General features: G+C 44.2%; 1 protein-coding gene across 2 annotated transcripts in view; it reads right to left on the bottom strand.

The window, feature by feature from the left end:
* Arhgap22 (Rho GTPase activating protein 22) overlaps positions 1 to 9298 on the bottom strand; it is a 157866-nt gene extending 148568 nt beyond the window's left edge. For both annotated transcript variants that reach the window (XM_071611282.1, XM_027947938.3), the window contains exon 1: positions 9203 to 9298. In XM_071611282.1, coding sequence (XP_071467383.1) covers positions 9203 to 9236 — 34 coding nt within the window. In that variant the 5' untranslated portion in view covers positions 9237 to 9298. The remainder of the gene's footprint in view (positions 1 to 9202) is intronic.
* Between the last annotated feature and the right edge of the window lie 6237 nt (positions 9299 to 15535).

The following is a 15535-nucleotide window of genomic DNA, read 5'->3' as shown; positions in this document are numbered from 1 at the left end:
GTGAAGGATGTCCAGACTTGGGCACCTCTACTCTCAGGGTAGGTAGCAGTTATATGCTATGGTGCTAGGGCCTGGCCTAGATGTAAGAAGACCACTGGGTGAGTGTCCTGTGAACTTCCTTCTTCACAGGCTTCTGTTCATGAAGCCTCCAGTGCCTATCTGAGGTCTGGTACAGATCCTGATTCTATTCCTGCATAAATGGCTCTTATAAGACTCCATCCTTGGCATAACTCCCTGACCCCTCTTCTGCCCTTGATCCCCTCTCTGAATCTCAGGCAAAGCCAGATGTTGTATCACCTAATTACATGATTATCTCTTTGTGGTTCCACCTCAGGGCCATGAACATGATCTCCCCTAGGGAGGACCTGCCTGGGCAGGGGCACAATGGCATCATGGGCATATCCTGGGAAACCACATCATTCATGACTGAGCAGTCAGCGGGGTCTTGCGAACTCTGTGGTTGCCCCTTAAGAACAGAAATCTTCAGGGTGCAGAGCTGTCACCTGGTACAGTCAGGGACCTTCAGGCTATCATTCCCTATGATCCTTGGGGACAAACCCAGTAGCCTCCAGTCCTTTATTTCTATTCTCCATCCCCAGAGGCAGCCAGTTTCAACCTTTGTAAGCCATTCCAGCAACAACAATGTTTTCTTCTGTATGTATAGAGAAGTGGCTCCATAATGGAGCTTAAAAATTCCTATCACCTAGTGACGTCCTAAGCATCCTGAGATTGCGGCACAACACTCTGTTCTTTTTTTTTTTTTTTTTTTTTTTTGGTGATGCCCATGTAGACAATTTTGCTGCCAGCTGAACAACACATAGCATTATGTATAAGTCATGATACTAGAAAAGTATAACTAAGTTTCTGGTTTACATATTTAATACACTAACGTTTTATCATTATTTTAGAGTATACTTCTACTTCTTTAAAAAATAAAAATTAAAAAAAAAAGAATCTCAGGTTCCTCAGGAGAATCCCAGAAGAAGGTATTGTTCTCATAGAAGGTGGTGGCTCCATGTGTGCTATTGCCCCTGAAGACCTTGTAGTGGGACAAGATGAAGGGTGGAAGATGGTGATGATGGTGATCCTGACCTTGTATACACCAAGGCTCGTGTGTGTTTGTACCTTGGTTTTTGTTTTTTTTTTTAAACAGAAAATTATAAGGAGAAAAAAAAATAGAAAAAAAGTTTATAGAATAAGGAAATAAAGAAAGAAAATATTGGGGGTTGGGGATTTAGCTCAGTGGCTGAGTTCTTGCCTAGAACGTGCAAAGCTCTGAGTTCAGTCCTCAGCCCTGAAAAAAAAAGAAGAAAGAAAGAAAATATTTCATACAGATGTGAAGTGTACTGTTTTAAGCTAAGTGTCATTATAAAAGAATCAAGTTAAAAGAATTTTTTTAAAAACTATAAAATAATAAACATTACAGTAAGCTAAGGTTAATTTATTATTAAAAATTGTTTTTTAAATAAAACCTAGTGTACAGTGTTTGTGACGTCTACAGGAGTGGAGAGTAATAACCTAGGCCTTCATAATCCCTCAGTACTCACTCCCTGGCTTGCTCAGAGCAACTTCCAGGACTACAAGTTCCATTTATGCCAAGTGCCCCTATAGGTGTACCCCTGTTTATCTTTTATGATGCATTTTTATTATATACCTTTCTATGTCTAGACACACAAATATACCTAGTAGTGTGCTATCATTGATTGTTGCAGTATTTGCTGCAGTACAGAGCTGTACCGGTATGTAACCTGGGAGCCATAGGCTGTACCATATAGCCTCAGTGTACTAGACTTGTGAAAGCACACTTTATAATGCCAAAATCATGGTGAAATCATCTCATGACACACTTCTTGAGATGTATCCCTGTCATTATGATTTCAGTTGATTTTTTTGTAGTTTATCTCCACATTTTAAATAGTATACATTTATTGCCAATTCTTGATTTTTTTTCCTTTTAAGTGTTATCTATTGACTCCTTATTATGGAAGAGAATTTTTGTTTCTTTCACTCTCCTGGTGCCACCACACAGAAACACCTATCCCGTTCTCTCCATAAATAATTATATTACAATTTTTGTTAGATCAATATATAGAATTTATATTATTATTACTCTGTAATTGCTAGTCTTATTTGAGTTATGTGGTATAACAGTAATTTTTCCTTTCATGTATTTCACGTATGGTGCTAGGGTCTGGCCTAGATGTAAGAAGACCACTGGGTGAGTGTCCTGTGAACTTCTGTCTTCACAGGCTTCTGTTCATGAAGCCTCCAGTGCCTATCTGATGTCTTGGCTTGCTTTTACATTTTTTTTTTAAATCATTGGAGTGAATATCTTTTTTAAAATTTTAATTTGTTATATATGGCAGCAGAATGCATTACAATTCATATTACACATATAGAGCACAATTTTTCGTATCTCTGGTTGTACAAAGAGTAGAGTCACACTATTTGTGTCTTCATACATGTACTTAGGGTAAGGATGTCCATCTCATTCCACCATATTTCCTACCCCCATGCCTCCTCCTTCCTCTCCCACCCCTTTGCCCTATCTAGAGTTCATCCCCAATCCCCATCCCCACCCTGCCAACCACATTATGAATCGGCATCCTTAAATCAGAAAAAACACTTAGCATTTGATTTTTCAGGACTGGTTAACTTCACTTAGCATTATATTCTCCAACGCCATCCATTTACCTGCAAATGCCATGATTTTATTCTCTTTTATTGCTGCATAATATTCCATTGTGTATATATGCCACATTTTTTGTATCCATTCATCTACTGAAGGTCATCTAGGCTAGGAAAACTGGAAATCCATATGCAACAAAATGAAATTCAATCCCTATCTCTCACCATGCACAAAATTCAAGTCAAAGTGGATCAAGATCTAAGAAGTATACCAGTGACACTGTTTCTATTAGAAGAAAAAGTAGGCCCAACTCTCCATCATGTCAGATTAGGCCCCAACTTCCTTAAAAAGACTCTCTATGGTGCAAGAATTAAAATCAAGAATCAATAAATGGGATGGATTCAAACTAAAAAGCTTCTTCTCAGCAAAAGAAACAATCAGTGAGGTGAATAGAGAGCCTACAATTTGGGAACAAATTTTTACCACATGCACTTCAGATAGAGCACTAATCTCTAGGATATATAAAGAACTCAAAATCTTAACCAAAAAAAAAAAAAAAACCAAATAACCCAATCAATAAGTGGGCCAAGGAATTGAACAGACACTTCTCAGAAGACGATATACAATCATCAACAAATACATGAAAAAATGTTCGATATCTCTAGCGATTAGAGAAATGCAAATCAAAACTACTCTAAGATATCATCTCATTCCAGTCAGAATGGCAGCTATTATGAAGACAAACAGCAATAAGTGTTGGCGAGGATGTGGGGAAAAAGGTACACTCATACATTGCTGTGGGCCTGCAAATTGGTACAGCCAATATGGAAAGCAGTATGGAGATTCCTTGGAAATCTGGGAATGGAACCACCATTTGACCCAGCTATCCCTCTCCCTGGTCTATATCCAAAGGACTTAAAAACAGCATACTACAGGGACACAGCCACATCAATGTTTATAGCAGCACAATTCACAATAGCTAAACTGTGGAACCAACCTAGATTGCTTTTACATTTGCTTAGATTTTTGCTAGGTATGAGTTTCTCAACATTAAACATTCCATCAATAGTATATATCTAATCTCCATGTGTTCAGAGACCAGAGGTATCTTCTTAAAAATATTGTTGCATTTTATCATTCCAAACTCTACAGTTTCCCGGGAGAACTGCAGGGCCTCTTAAAGTGGTCTTTAGAAAACCCTGAGTGCCTGAGGGCCTTGAACATTGAGGATACACAAAAACTGTTGGATTGCTTCTTTAGGAACAATCACAAGAACAAGGCCATGTTAGTACTTCATCCCACCCATGAGCTCTCTTTCTTCAGCTCACAGTATTGACCAGGCTCTGGAGACCCGTCCAGGCCCCTGAGATGTTTACTCCTCCTATAGGAGATGGCCAAAGCTGCTGTAGCTTTGCTCTTTGCTCATTGCTAATAAGTCTAACAATTTCCTTCAAAAGGAGCCTCCTAAACAGCAACAACAATTTTGTCTTGCAACATTTCAAACAAAGGCAGAAACTCCAAAGGAAAATTTTACAGATTGATGACATAAATCTCAAAAACTTGACCTCCCCATAAAATGCCCTAATAGTAAAGTAAAGGGCAAACAACAGATTAGGGAACTATTTGCACCATAAATGTCAGTTGAGGGAGGAGGATGGATTTTCCTAATGACCTAGACCAGGTTAAAGCTTTCCCATGATTCAACTATTCACTCATTTATTTGATCAATAATATGTGTTGGGTGTCCACTGAGTGCCTGGCATGGGGGGTATAATGATGTTCAAACCCAGAAATGGCCACTGCTCTCATGGAACTCACAGTCCAGTGCTAATGACAGATATCACCCCTCCCACACCCCCACACCCCCCAAAAAAATCACTCTTGGGAGTGAACAGCTACAATCAGAAGGAAATACCATAAAGGAAAGGAGAGCATGGGCAGAGGACCAGTGTAGGTGTAGAGGAGGCTGCCCTGGTGGGGGACACTTGAGCTGACAGCTGAGGGTGAGTAGGAGTTAATGAGTATGTATGAGTGTTCCAGGAACTCCAGAGGGAAAGGAGGTGAGCAAATCCCCCGAGGCAGCCATGTGGCTTGGGCTTAGGGAGTGAGAGGATGCTGGAGGTTTGGTAGGAGGGCATCCCTGAAGGCCACAGGAAGTTTTGAATTTTGACCCTGAGAGCAATGGGGAAGCCACTGAAGGATTCCAAGTTGGAGCTGGGGGAGGAGGCTGGAGGTGAGTGCATGACTGGATTTATGTTGACAAGGTGACTGGGGCTTCTGCTTGGAGAATGGATGTGGTGGTGCAATGGGGCATGGTCCAGGTTAGAGAGATGATGGCTAGGGAGGATTCTACAGAAGAATGTGTGAAATTGGCAGAATCAAGAGGTCTTTGGAGCCTCCCTCACACCTGTGCAACAGGACAGAGCCACAACAATGATCCTTGATGCTGGGCAGTGCTAAGAGGCACCCAGGAGGCTTCAATTAAGATTGGAGGAATAAATAAAATATGTCTATGGGACTTTAGAGAGGGACCGATAACAGCATGCTAGGGTGGCATCAGGGTCAATTATTTTGGGGGATCTGACTAAGCCTAGGGAGCAGGGATGAACCAGACCCACTTCTTGCCTTTAGAAGTACCTGGGCTGAGGGTCACCAAAACCAGGTTCCCTGCAGGTTATGGGAGCAGAAGAGGGAGCATGGAGGGCAGCAAGTTGAGAATGCAGTAATGGCAGTAGGTCAGGATTGTTCCCTCCTTATCCTGCAAAATTGTCCATGTCACTCCCAGGAGAGAGGGTCCTTATATTTTTATTTTCTATCTTGAAAAATAAGTAGCTATTCTGACTATGTCCCAAAGAGTTGTGATTTGCTCCATTGTATATCTAATGATTTTTATGGAAGTTTAATAACTTTATCCTACTTTCCTGGGAAAATTGGTGGGACAGGGTGAGTGACCTCTTCTATTCTTACTCTGGGAATGCAGCAGTGGGTAGCAATATGGGTCAGTGGAGGACAAACCTGCTGGTGACAGGGCATCAGGAAAGGTTCCCAGTGACATACAGAACCAGGTGGGAGCTAAGCAAGGCAGGGCCAGTGCCACCAGGTGCCACTCAGCCTCGTTCAACCAGGCCATATCTATGTGGATCTAAGGCAAATTTGAACCACTTACAGTATAACATTCAGTTTGAGCCGGGTTGAATTAATATGTGTTGATTTGACTCTGTCTGATTTGAATTGTGTGATGCGCATAAAACTAAGGCATGCTATTTTGATTATAGGTTTGTTTTGAGCCATTTCAAGCTTGTTTGGAAACTTTCCTGTTTTTTTTTTTTTTGTTTGTTTGTTTTTTAAATGATGTGTGTGTGTGTGTGTGTGTGTGTGTGTGTGTGTGTGTGTGTGTTTTGACATCTGCCTCTAAGTTCTTGGAAGGTGAACTCAGCCAGGGCAGGATAGTTGACCAGACTTAGTTCATACTATGGTTTTGAACAGTGTTCATCCCACCAAACTCCATGCTGAGGCCCAATTCTTCAAGGGGAGGGTGTTGAGAGTCAGCGGGACCTTTAAGAGGTAATTAGCTCATGGGGTCTCCGCCTTGTTGAAGGGATGAATGTAGTTTCCAAGCAAGTGGGTTAGTGATTGAGAGAGTGGGTTAATTAGGGCAAGAGCAGGTTATGAAGTGATACTGGCCTCCCCTGAGTTTCTCTCACACACATGCTCCTTCCACACATTCCTGCTACCGTCTTCTGCTTTCTGCTACAAGGCCCTTTACCAGAAGCTGAACAGATGCTGGTGCCATGCTTTTATACTTTGAGAACCATGAGATAAATAAACCTCTTTTCTTTATAAATTCTACAGTCTCAGATGTCCTGGGGCAACAACAGAAAACAGAGTCAGATAGTTTTATATGCAAATAACCAATGGTAAGGCTTTTCCTGAGAGGTTCTCAGTCCTGATATCTTTCCCTCTGCTGGGAGGAGACAAAGATGACTTTTAGGGTGATGGTAGCTTTCATCCACTCAAAGATGGTCTGTATGGGGACCTACCAGCAAGTTAAGAGTCAATGTGACTAGGGAAGGGTCTCTGGGAACCCTGGCATCAACATTCCACGCAGAGCAACCTTTCAGTCAGACCCCAGAGCTCCTGAGCCCACTGACTGCATCTGATCTTCTTAGGTCTCCTAAAAACCCTGGTCTTTTTCATACAACTTAGAAAACCTGTGTAACAATAAGGTGTAGAAGTGGGTCTATACTAGGTATGTTTGAGAATAATGTAGACAAAATAGTGACTGGATACCAGGGCTGGGGTTTGCACAACTATGACTTGCTGGGTCAATAACACATCCCTAAAAAAGTTCCTAAAAAGTTTGGATAGGGATGAATTTTGATGGAATTTCTTAGTTATGTCAGAGCCAATTTCTTTAAGGCACATGTACATATAATTTTTGGTCTTTATTTCTCCAGAAATGTCCTCAGGGAAAGTTATTCCATAACAAGCCATAAGTCTAATCTGGTTCCTGACAGGCTCCGGCCTTATGCTGTGCATGATGCCTCTTCCTGCCTCCACTCCAGCCTCCCTGGTCTTGTGCACCCATATCCCCAAACCAGGGGCATCTGCACCTCCTGCTCCCCACCTGGAATTGGCCTCCTCCCACTATTTCTGCTACCCTTCACCTGCCTAGTCGGTCCCTGTCATCCACAGTTCAAAAACCACTTTTGAAGTCTTCAGACTTTTTAAATACATGATCTTAGAATGCCTCTGGTCATAGTTTATGACCATACATCTTTTGGGGCAAGGGATTATTTTCTTAAGGCCTGAAAAATAGCACTATAAACAATCTTGTCACATATCTAGCCAGATAACATCATTCAGAGATGATACTGTTTCTCAACCTTGGTACTATTGGCATGTGGGTTCAGAAAATTCTTTGTTGTGGGGTTTGTTCTATACATTGTAGGATATTTAGTAGAACCCTTGGTTTCTACCCATCGGATGCCAGTAGCCCTCCTCAAAATAGCCAAAAATGTCTCTAGACACGGCCAAATGTTCCTTGGGAAGGGTGGCAAAGCTGCTTCAGGTTGAGGACCACTGACTTAAATGTTTATAAGAAGTTTGGGATTTTGCATATAGGTCCCTTTGCTGAAGTCTCTTTGCAGACCAGCACCAACCAATGGAAAAATAAAAGGTATAATGTGGGAGCCATGTACATAATTATAAATGTTCTAGTAGCTGCATTAAAAGAGTAAAAAAGAAAGGTGAAATTAATTTTAATAATATATTTTATTTAACCCAATACATTAAAAATATTGCCATTTCAGCATATAATCAATACAAAATAACTATTATTGAGATATTTTACTTTCAATTTTCTTGTACTAAATCACCAAAATCTGGCGTTTTTCCCTCAATTTTGATTAATCACATGTCAAGGTGGTTTCTGCTTAGGAGTTGTGGGACAGAACTAGGCTTGCTCAGAGGGGTCTGGCCTGCTTCACCCCTTGGGTCATTAGCAGACTGTGCCACCACCCCTTAGCAAAGCCAGGCAAGGTCCTCCTTTGCTCATTTGGCTCACAGGTTACAGTTCATTCCAATGCAACCCACGGAGGGACCCACTCTCTGGAAGAATGGGTCCACCCAGGAAAGTCACCTAAGTACTTGTGGTGTGCTAATCAGATGTGGTGTTCTCTGTGAGTGCACAAGAGGTGAAAGGGTCTCTGCTGCACACATCTAGTGAGATGAACACTGCTTTCAAGCCCAGCCCCTCCCCAGATGTCCCACCCACCCATCTCCAAAGACCAATTTTTATCCTTACTGCTTATAAGGGAAGCTTCCACAGACATTGGTTACCCCAAAAGATATATTTTCTCAAAAGACAGGTGTTCTCATCTAAATGATACTTGATCTGGCCAAGAAGTTGATGTCCAGGGAGATGCTCTCTGTACCCTATCCAGTGGCTGAGTCCCCAGGCCACTCTGCTAGGACACGTGCTATCTCTTGTTTATCTCAATATGCTTCTGTTCATTCCCTTTCTTATCTATGGACCCTGCAGCTTCCTGAGCATTATTCTGGCAAAAAGGTCTGCCTGCCCCCTGCTTGCCTGAAGAACTGCTTTTTATAGGCTCCACAGAGCATCCTCTCAGGAGGCTGGAGAAAGATCCTTGCTTGAACCCAACTTTCTGTAGAAGCAAGGGCATTGCCCTCCCTGGTAAGAACCATTTCTGTCTTTGCTACAAGCAAATCTTGGGCATTTCCCTTTTAGAAAAGAAAAAAAAAGTTCTCCCAAAGTTGCGGCCACCTGTTCACCTGGAGCAAAAGAGGGATTTTGTAAAACACGGAATGTGGAGTGGAAATTTGCTCACCCACTCCGGCACTAAGATAGCCCCCGCCCTTGCAATCTCAGGTCCGAGCCCCACACAGCCCGGAATCTGGCTAGAAACGGCACATCAGTGAACAAGGATGCTCAGCGTGCAGCGGCAGTAGCCGAAGAACGCCCGTCGCAGCGGATACCCAGCAGTGTCTGCGCACTTTTGCCAAGAGGCACTTGTGGTGCACCGAGAAACCTCAGAAGGCTGGACTTACCCCTTCTACTCTGCCTGATCTTTGGGCTCAGCATATTCCTGCAGTCGCTTGGCTAGACTCTCTGGGTTGATCATACTGTCGTCCACTTCCCTGTTCTCTTCTTGTCGTCCTTCATGCCTCTCTTGCTTGGGCAGCGTGGGCGTCGCCTGCGAGGCTCCCTCGGCTCCCTCTCCCGGCTCCGGAAGGTCGGCTTGCCTTGTACTACATAAACCTCGATGCATTATTTATCCATCCCAGAATTAATTCCCATCCAAGCGGACCATTAAGGGCACGGTAGTCTTTGGTGATCAATCACTGGGCCAGGGCGGGGCCGGCCTCTCAGTCCCTCCGCTCCGCGGGGCGCACAAGGCGCTGTCCATTCCGAGCTGAGCTGTGTGCGGAGGGGGCGGCGCCTTGGAGAAGGTGGCGGGGGTCTGGGGACGGGGAGGCGGGGCCAGTGGAGCCGAGTGGAGAAGTCTCAGCCCGCCGCCGAGTGTTTCCAAGACTGTCTGAGACACTTGTGCCTCCCGCTAGAGGCCACCAAGAGGCCAGAGGAAACATGGGAATGTGGCTACCCCAGCCCACATGCCCTGTTAAGGCCTGGGTTAAGGCAACGCTGTTGATGAAGGAGTGGCCCAGATCCTTCCTGGCCCTGTCTAATGGGTCTAGTTTATAAGCTCACTGTTCTAAATGTTGAAAGACAGGTGTGTTTTAGAAGCAGCCAGCAGCCTGGCAATGTTCAGATCCTCTAGGGGACCCGAATAGCAGGAAAACACCAGTTAGGAATGTTAACTATTTATGATTCCTTAGTAAGATGACAGGAGTAAGATTGCTGTGAAGCTGAGTTCAGGATCTCTCACATGGTAGAATCTGCAAAGCTATTCTCTGAGTTTAATAGTGAGTTTAATAGTGAATTTCTGCTCATTAGCTACGTTTTTATTTAATACTTGCATAATTCTAAAGGACATATATTGGACTTTTAGGATGTCCAGCTTCAAAAACCTAAAAATCCCTCCACAAACACAATCATACTAAGAGCTGTCACTTATTAGACACCTACCGTGTGTCAGGCATGGGGTTGGTGCTTTATGTTCAGCTTATCATTTAATTCTCTAACTCCCCAGACAGGTGTTATGATCAAGTTTTTTCAGATAAGGAAAATAAAGCATAACAATGTAAATTTCTTGGCCAAGGTCATGTATTTCCTAGAGACAGGGCTGGCATCGGAACCCAAAACTGTCTCTACAGCTCCTACTTTTCTATAATGCCAATCTTTCTAAACACCCCAGTTTTCACTATTGCGAGTTAACAGTTTGTGGCTTGAGACTGTTCAGTGAATTTGTTGGACAGTAACCCCCTACCCCGACAGTTATCCCTGTGTCCTCTTAAACATGTGAATTTGTGGCTGGGTTATAATCTCCCTTGAATGTTCTCCCTCCAGCTTTCTCCCTTTGTGTACCCCATGTCCACTGATCCACAAATGCCCCATAGACACTTAATTAACTCCAGTAGCTGGAAGGAAAGAGGGACACATTGGGAGATCATCACAGCAGCCACACTAGGGATGAGAGAGTATGAAGTAGGGGATAAGCCTCCTTACTCTCCCCTCCTCCCCTCCTCTCCTATTCCAGACTCACCAGGATGTGGTAAGCCACATGGCCAGGGAGAAAGCAGAGTCCACAGAGACAAAGCTGTCTTACTCAGCATCCAGTCACTTTTCCTGACCCTCATCTACTCATCAGAGGGGAGAATAGGTATTTTCACAACTTTTCATGGTAGTACCCATGCGTCGACTCCTCCCTGACCCATCTCTTGCCACTCGACCATGTTCCTGAGCAACTTCTGTTCCCTGTGCTCCACTGCTTTTGCACATGCAGCTCTACTCCCATGTGCCTCAGTGTCATTACACACATAGCCCCTGCTTCTATGCATCCCTGTGCCTTTGCAGGTAGAGTAAGTGCCCTGTCTCAGGAATGCCCTCCCCCACATTGATTCACCTACTTATTTGTCATGCTTTGGACACTTCCCCTATGAAACTCTCCTGATTACACTAGCTGAAGGATCCACTAAGCACTTCCCCTGGACCGTTTTTTGTATCCCTTAGACTGCTCTTCTTGCTCTCCAAGGCCTGAGCCCCAGGCTGCCTCAGGCCAGAAGCCCTGTAAGAAATATTGTCTTGAGCTGGGGATGATGGCAAACACCTGTAATCTCAGCAGTTCCTGAGTCTGAGGCAGGGGGATAGCAAATTAGAGGCCAGCTTCAGCAACTTAGTGAAATCCTTAGGAACTTAGAACATGTATCATTAAAAAAAAAAGAAAAGGAGTGGGGTAGAACACCCCTAGGTTTAATCACCAATACAAAAAAAAAATGGCTTGATGAGTAAATCCAAGAAACATCATTGAACGAGACTCCTTTTCCTTTAGAATAAGGTAAAAGCCAGGTCAGGCTAGGACAGAGGCCACCCAAGAGAAGTAGGGAGGATATAGAACTGGAGAAGTCTCATGTTGACACTAAGGTCACAGGACAAGTCCCGTGGCCTATGTCTTGAGCAATCAGGAAGCCATCTGTGAGTAATGCAGCCTGGCCTGTATTCTCCAAGTTAGAGGCAAGAAAATGCCCTGAGATATAGAGTAGGTCCACTCACACTTGTTTTGGTTAAGAAACCACCTCCGGGCACTTTTCCTGCACAGCTGTTTCCTCTGATGACATGAAGTCACTGCTCTTACTCGCCTGCTTTCCTGGGGATCAGAGCTGGAACAGACAAAAACCACAGACTCTGGGCTCAAACCCAGAACTTGAGCTGGGAAATGAGCAGGAGCCAATCCCAATTCTGCACCAGAGAAAGGTGGGGCCTGGGGGTGGTGGGAAAATGGATCTGCCCTCGACCATGCTCCCCGTAGGTCCAGATGAAGGACTCATAAGGTGGAGCCAAAAGGGTCCTTAGAGCCCTCTCCAGGCTAAAGTTTACAAATTCAGCTCAGGAGGCCCCTGGGAGCCTCCACATCCCTCTGAGGTTGCTGGAGAGAGAGTGAGGGTGAGCACAAGAACAGGGCAAAGGGATCTGTGGAACATGAGGACTCCATGCGTTTACTTTTCTTTGAAAAAAGAGCCCCATTCCCCTCACTTATAAGGAGGGAGATATATTGGTCTATTTAACAACAGAAGAGAGAGTCTCCCTGCATTCTGGTCCTGCCCCTCTCCAGCTGTGGTCCTGGGTCTAACTTCACTGATTTCCTCCCTTCAATCATTCAGCATTTTCCGAGGGCTGCTCTGGGGCAGGTGCAGAAGGGTGAGCAGAGGGTGCTGAGAGGGCAGAACTCTCCAGAACACATCCACTGAAACACACACCTTTTGGTAGAATGGGCACCCACCAACACTGACTGGCTCAGAGCCAGTATGCTTTCAGAACAGTGGCTCCTGCCTTGGCTGCACACTGGGGAGCATAGACAACTAATGCCTGCAGCTCTGATTTAACTACTGTGGCATGCACAGTGGTCACTGGGATTTATCAAATCTCCCCAGCCATCCAATGTGCAGCTAGGGTGGAGCTGAGAAACACTGTTTTAGAAAACAGCTGCATGTCTCTGGGCCTGGGGCCACCAGAGGTAGCCTTTGCCTGCTGTTTTTCAGAAAGAAACTTCTCATGAAGAGGCACATCTGCCAATCAGTCACTCAATCAGAAAGAAGAGGGCCATTATCCCCAAACCCCAATGGGCAACAGCTCTGTTCCATGCACAGACACAGGTGCTATAGTGTAGTCTGTACACTGCACAAAGGTGTGCAGCAGAGGAAGGTGACAGGCTTGGGTTGTACAGGCAAAGCTAAGTGTTCTAGCATGGGGGTTGGGGCACAACCAGGAAGGGAGTTTTTCTTTAATTTGCCCAACGATGCCATATAGATAGAAGAGTCCTGCTTTCCTGTTCCAGAAGCTGAGGGTTAAGCACCTCTGGAGGCTGAGGGGGAAACAGTGATACCTTGGCTCTGCAATGCCTGTTTAGTGGTCACCAGCTCCAGTGGCCCCTGCCTGCTTACCTAGTGTGCTCTTTGTCCCCTCTTCTAGGAGGTTGCTGTTCCAGGTCCCTAGCATGTCACTCAAGGTCTTTACCGGAAGCTCCCACCCTCATTCTCTAGTTTTTCTTGTTGCTGCCCATCTCGGTGGTGTGCTGGAGCAGCCAGTCAGTATCAGTTGGCAAAAGAGTTGATAGTTAATTTTTCAGGAATTTTGCAAGCCAGTGCATTAAAGAGAGCAGCATTAGAAATTAAATGATATGAACTTACAATTAAATCAACTGTATTTCAAATAAATACTCATCACTTCCTAATCATTTTATTATATCTTATTATGCTTAAGGTTATTTACATCTATCCTATATAGTAAGGAGAATACTATATATTGAGTGGCTACCATGCCTCTCTTTCCAATTCCATGTTCAATGACATCATGCTGGTACTTTGAAATCAGTTCTGGTGGGAGTTATGTGCACCAAGGAAGTCAAACAGTGCTATAAATCAGTGCTGAAGAATTTGTTTCTTTCAGAGAGCCTGTTGTTAGGCACTTGTCAGCACACCTCTGGCCTCTGCCTAACGCATTTATTCTGGTACCTGAGTCACTGTGAAGTGCCGCTCTGGGCAGAGATTGCCAGCGCTCCACTTGAATCTGTTCTGCCCTTCTTCCTGGGAACACTCAGATTTCCAGCTTTCTTGCAGTTAAGTGTGACTGTATTCTGGCCATTGTTCAAGATTAGAAATGATGAGGCCCGGCCCAGGGCATTCTGATCCCTGATGCCTCTGCAAGTTAATTTCCCCTTTTTCTGGTTTATTGAGATGGGGCCACCTTGGCAGTCCCATGTAGAGGGTAGATATCACACAGTTGGCTCTGAATGAGTGGAGTCAAGTCCTCACTCTCAACCTGGAAGCAACTAGGATGGTTATAAGAGGAAGAAATTTAATTCCACTGTATCAATCTTCCCACCAGAAATACATGCCACCTGCCCTTCCTTGCCTAATGAGACTTGTATGTGTGGCACTGGAGACTGAACCCAGGAGTGCTCTTGCTCTGCCACTGAACTAAATCCCTAGTTGTTGTTGTTGTTATTATTATTATTATCATTATTATTTTGAGGCAGGGTCTTGCTAAATTGCCCAAATGGAACTCAAACTTGGAATCCTTTTGTCTCAACAACCCAGTAGCTGGGATAACAGGCATGTGCCACTGAGCCCAGTTTACCTACAAAGCTTTGGCACATCCCTCCAGACCTTGTTCCAGTGTCACTTCCTTGCTCAGTGTTTCTACGTTAAAACTGGTCATCTTTCTACCTTCCTTTTCATGCCGGCCCAAGTACCCTGGGGCCTTCTATAAGTCTGGACACCAGATTTAGGGAATTATGAGCTCCTACTGTCCCTGCACTCATAATCCAAATAACAACTATTCATAACAATTGTATTATGTTGGATTTAAAATATGCTTTCTAGATTAAAAAAATTAATTACTTTTTTTTTTTTTTTTTAGTACTAGAGGTTGAACCCAGGGGTGCTCTACACTGAACTACATTCCCAGCCCTTTTGAAAATTTTACTTTGATACAGAGTCTTACTAAATTGCTGAGGCTGGCCTTGACCTTGTGACTTCCAGTTGCTAGGATTACAGGTGTGCATCACCCTGCCTGTTTCTTTCTAGACTTTTAAATTGCAAAATTTTATACAATTCATCAAATATGAACTTTTGTGCCACTTTAGTGGCCTTGCTTTCTCATATTACTAGCATGCCCTTGGTCTATCTCACCACTGGACATGGGGACTTCAGGCTGCCCTACTGCAGTGTGCAGGTCTCTCTCTCTCTCTCTCTCTCTCTCTCTCTCTCTCTCTCTCTCTTTCTCAGCACACTGCCTGGCTGCAGTCCTGTTGCCTTGTGTGGAACATCTATCTCCACCTTGGGTCAGATGTTCAGCTTGGATTTTTTTTTTTTTTTTTTTTTGGTACTAGGGATTGAACCCAGGGTTTGACCACTGAGCTACATTGTCACCCCTTTTTATTTTATTATTTTTTTAAAGTTTTGAGATAGGATTTTTCAAAGTTGCTTAGGGCTGGCCTCAAACTTGGTATCCTCCTGCCTCAGCCTCCTGAGTCACTGGGATTACAGGTATGTGCTACCATGTCCAGCTTCAACTTAGCTTTTCATTGCAGTTTTGTCCATTCCCTACAGTCCGTGCCTTTCATAGGCCAGATGCCCAGAAGGGGTATAGAGCCCTGAACTCCCATTTTTCTGGGGTCTTTAGCATCCTGGGACCCTGAGCAGAAGGATTAAGATGCCGAATTCAAAATCGAGCATTGGAAAACCACCAGATACACCAGACCA

The sequence above is a fragment of the Marmota flaviventris genome, chromosome 4 (assembly GCF_047511675.1).
Source record: "Marmota flaviventris isolate mMarFla1 chromosome 4, mMarFla1.hap1, whole genome shotgun sequence".
NCBI lineage: Eukaryota > Metazoa > Chordata > Mammalia > Rodentia > Sciuridae > Marmota > Marmota flaviventris.
Note: the sequence above shows the minus strand (reverse complement) of the source record. Positions and strands in the feature narration are given on the sequence as shown.